The sequence below is a fragment of the Saprolegnia parasitica genome (assembly GCF_000151545.1).
Source record: "Saprolegnia parasitica CBS 223.65 unplaced genomic scaffold supercont2.835, whole genome shotgun sequence".
Lineage (NCBI taxonomy): Eukaryota > Oomycota > Saprolegniomycetes > Saprolegniales > Saprolegniaceae > Saprolegnia > Saprolegnia parasitica.
Window position 1 is genome coordinate 1 of NW_012157229.1, and position 3092 is coordinate 3092.

Consider the following 3092-nt stretch of genomic DNA (forward strand, 5'->3'; position numbering starts at 1 on the left):
GTTGCGGTCGTACTGCCAGCGCCCCGACGCCGCCGCACGATCCTGGCATTGCACGACCACCTACGCTCCTGTTGGGATCGAGGCCCGCGTCTCGGATGGGCCGTCGCCGACCTTGGGCTCCATGTCGATGAGCACTGCCCGCGCCGTGGACGACGGACCGCGGAAGAAGATGTCCATCTCCAGTGGCGCCTCGAGCTCGGTCGCTAGCTTGTCAAAGAGCGCGTAGCCCTACGGTGTATGAGTGCCACTCGTCGCTGCGAGCAGCGACTGACGAGCTGGTTGCCGCATTGCCCGAGCTGCAGCGTCACGATCGACATGGTGCTGGGACAAACGGCTGTCCGATTTCGGACACGTTTTTAGCCCAAATAATGGGTTAAACGGGTGGGGTTTTAGAAATAACGCGGGTTCAACGGTTTAACGTCGTTTACCTCAAACCAACGTGTTGCGATCTTCCAACGCTTTCGGTCAAATCGAGTCCATCGAGCCCGATACACTCAGGTGGACGTACCGGTAGCAGCTAGCGCGTGATAGACACCATAATCAATGTTATCCTGTTGTTGCATGCGTAGCCTAACAATCCTAATAAGGTGACTCCTCATGCCATCAAGGCAGCGTGGCAAAGCAGTGCCAGCGGGGACGAGCTGGCGTCGTGTCCTTCGATGGCCGCTTTGCGCTCGAGTCGCTTTTGCTTGATGGCGTCGCGGTTTCGGCGGTACCATTCTTGCTTGTACTCACGCTGCCGGTCGCGGTGCTTGTGCCGGTACGCTTTCATCTGTTGCAGTCGCTTCGCTCGGTTCTTGGCGTCGTAGCCGCGCTGCTTCTGGAGGCGCTCGCACCGGTGCTTTTGGTACCACTCGCGCTCGAGCTCGCGGCGCCGGAGCGTCTTATTGAGCGCGAAATCGCATGGAAGGCCGTCGTCGCTGCCCATTGAGCCTTTTTGTCAACTGATGATGATCGGTTGCAGCCGATTTTTGCGATCTTGAAACGGATACAAAAGCTGTTGCCGATGCATGTCAAACCGCCGTCGATCGTTCTTTTAGTCTATTTCTTCGTTCTTTTAGTCCATTTATTCGTTCTTCAAGTCCAATTCGTTGTTCTTCAATTCTACCCATCAGTGCTTCTACTCGCGAGGCGTCGGTCGAGGCGGCGGTCGACCGAGAGGACAGACAAGGCGGTGGCGAACGCGTCGTATCGATGGTAGATGGCACGAGGGTGTCTGTTCTTTTAGTCTTTCTTTTATACATTAAAGAACCGTCTCGAAACGGCGCAGCGCAGTTCTTAAAAGGGATGAAACGCTGGCCGTACCTCGCGCTCTTCTTCGCCAACGCGGTCGTGGCCGCGCTGCTGGCGACCTATGGACAAGGTTGTCCATGCATTGAATGACAATCGGCAATCACAATATGGCACTAGACCTGCTGGAGCTGTCGCCAGCGATCGGCCGCTGCGATCTGCACGCGAACGCCCACTGCCTCGGCCAGCAAACCATCTACCGGTACGACACCTCTTCGATCTGTGGTCCTCGAGCGACAAGCATCGCGTCTTGCTAGCGCAAGTGCGACGATCTCGGCCTTCTTCCTTCTGCTCATGCTGCTGAGTGCGCTCTACGAGCGCCGCGCGTTTCGGAGCCGCCTCGTGCTGGGCTGCCAACTGCCCATGTACCTCGGCGCTCTCACCGGCGCCTTCTTCCTGCCCAACGGTACGCCGCCCTCCTCCTGCTCTACGAGGACGACGGCGTGCGGTTTTCATAGAGGTCTTTGACGCCTACGCCTACCTTGCGGCCGTGCTCTCGGGCATCTTTATCCTCATGCAAATCGTGATCCTCCTCGACTGCGTCTGTACGAAGCCTCTGGTGCCATCCGACCGACACGTTTGCGTGCGAGTAGACCACGTGCGGGACAGCCTCCTCGACCGGCTGCAGGACCCCAAAGCGCCCCGATCGTGTCTCTGGTACGCCGCTGAAACAATATCGTTCGTTTCTGCATCGATGGCTAGGCCGTGTGTCTACCTCGGACTCTCGCTCACAGGCCTGGGCTTGGCCGCGCTTGGTCTCGTCGTTCTGGTGCGTCAGACTCGAATCTGAGGAGGCGTGGCATGTGGGATGCCTAGTTTTATTATTACGCCGCGTCGCCTCTCGGACTCGGCTTTCTCATCGTGACTTGTGTGTCGATTCTGGTCGTTGTGCCTCTCAGCGGTAGCTTGACACGATCTTTTTCTCGCCAAGCATCCTTGGAGTAGTGGCGGATCGGGTTGGCGCGGGTCTCTTACCGCCAGCTGCCATCGCGCTCTACCTCGTGTACCTCCTCTGGCAGGCACTGCTCATGCTCCCCGACTTTGAACCTGCCTTTCTCCAAGGCGAGAGCCGAGCCAGCAGTATCTCGATTCCAAGCACCATCATTGCAGCACTGACCGTCTCTTACACCGGGTACGACTCCATGCCGATACTTAGTACGCTGCATGTGAAAACGATGAGACGCAGGTGGCGAACGTCCTGCGCTGCGTCGTCCCTCTTCCGCTTGGAACTCCCCGAAGCCCAAACAGAGGTCTATGTATCTCTTCGTAGCATCTCTCACCAACGGGGAGTAGACCGCGCTGGATGCCGAAGCCGGCCGCAATGTCGTCGACATTGAACCGCAGATCGTCGCGCCGAGCTGGCAGTTCCACTGCATCCTGCTCTTCAGCGGTCTCTACATGGCCATGGCGCTCACCAACTGGGGCGTCGGCGCAGGGTATCATCCGCTTTGTTTCAAGTTGATACAATCTGATGATGGATGTGTTGCTAGAAAGAGTGACACGCAGCGCGTGAGCATGTGGGTACAAATTGCGTCGCAGTGGGCGACGACGCTGCTTTTTACGTGGACGCTCATCGCACCGGTCGTGCTTCCCGATCGCGATTTCTCCTAGTAACTCGATCAACATGTTGGTATGCATGCTTCAAGCAAGAGGCGTGAGACAGTAGTAGATGCGTTATGGCTCGTGCGTTAGACGGGCGAGATCACGCCCCGCTCAATGAGGTCGGGCACTTCGGCGGCCAGCCACGGAGCGAGCTACATGCGATGTGTTTATGCGCTGGAGACGGGAGGATGCACGACGTA

General features: G+C 57.7%; 3 protein-coding genes across 3 annotated transcripts; 1 reads left to right on the forward strand and 2 right to left on the reverse strand.

Annotated features, from left to right (window-relative positions):
* Positions 1-60: 60 nt before the first annotated feature.
* SPRG_17885 (hypothetical protein) lies at positions 61-317 on the reverse strand (the record flags this gene model as incomplete). The annotated part of the gene is made up of 2 exons (XM_012357294.1): positions 61-228; positions 273-317. The coding sequence occupies 2 exons, from the start codon at positions 315-317 to the stop codon at positions 61-63; spliced, it is 213 nt and encodes a 70-aa protein (XP_012212684.1).
* A 278-nt stretch (positions 318-595) lies between these two features.
* SPRG_17886 (hypothetical protein) lies at positions 596-928 on the reverse strand (the record flags this gene model as incomplete). The annotated part of the gene is made up of 1 exon (XM_012357295.1): positions 596-928. One exon carries the CDS (start codon positions 926-928, stop codon positions 596-598), a length of 333 nt encoding a protein of 110 aa, XP_012212685.1.
* Positions 929-1286: 358 nt separating this feature from the next.
* SPRG_17887 (hypothetical protein) lies at positions 1287-2920 on the forward strand (the record flags this gene model as incomplete). Its single annotated transcript, XM_012357296.1, has 11 exons — positions 1287-1363; positions 1411-1492; positions 1548-1696; positions 1749-1835; positions 1884-1947; positions 1993-2059; positions 2107-2191; positions 2236-2422; positions 2477-2540; positions 2584-2726; positions 2781-2920. Coding segments are annotated over 11 exons (1126 nt in total), but the record flags the coding sequence as incomplete, so codon positions are not given.
* Positions 2921-3092: the final 172 nt, after the last annotated feature.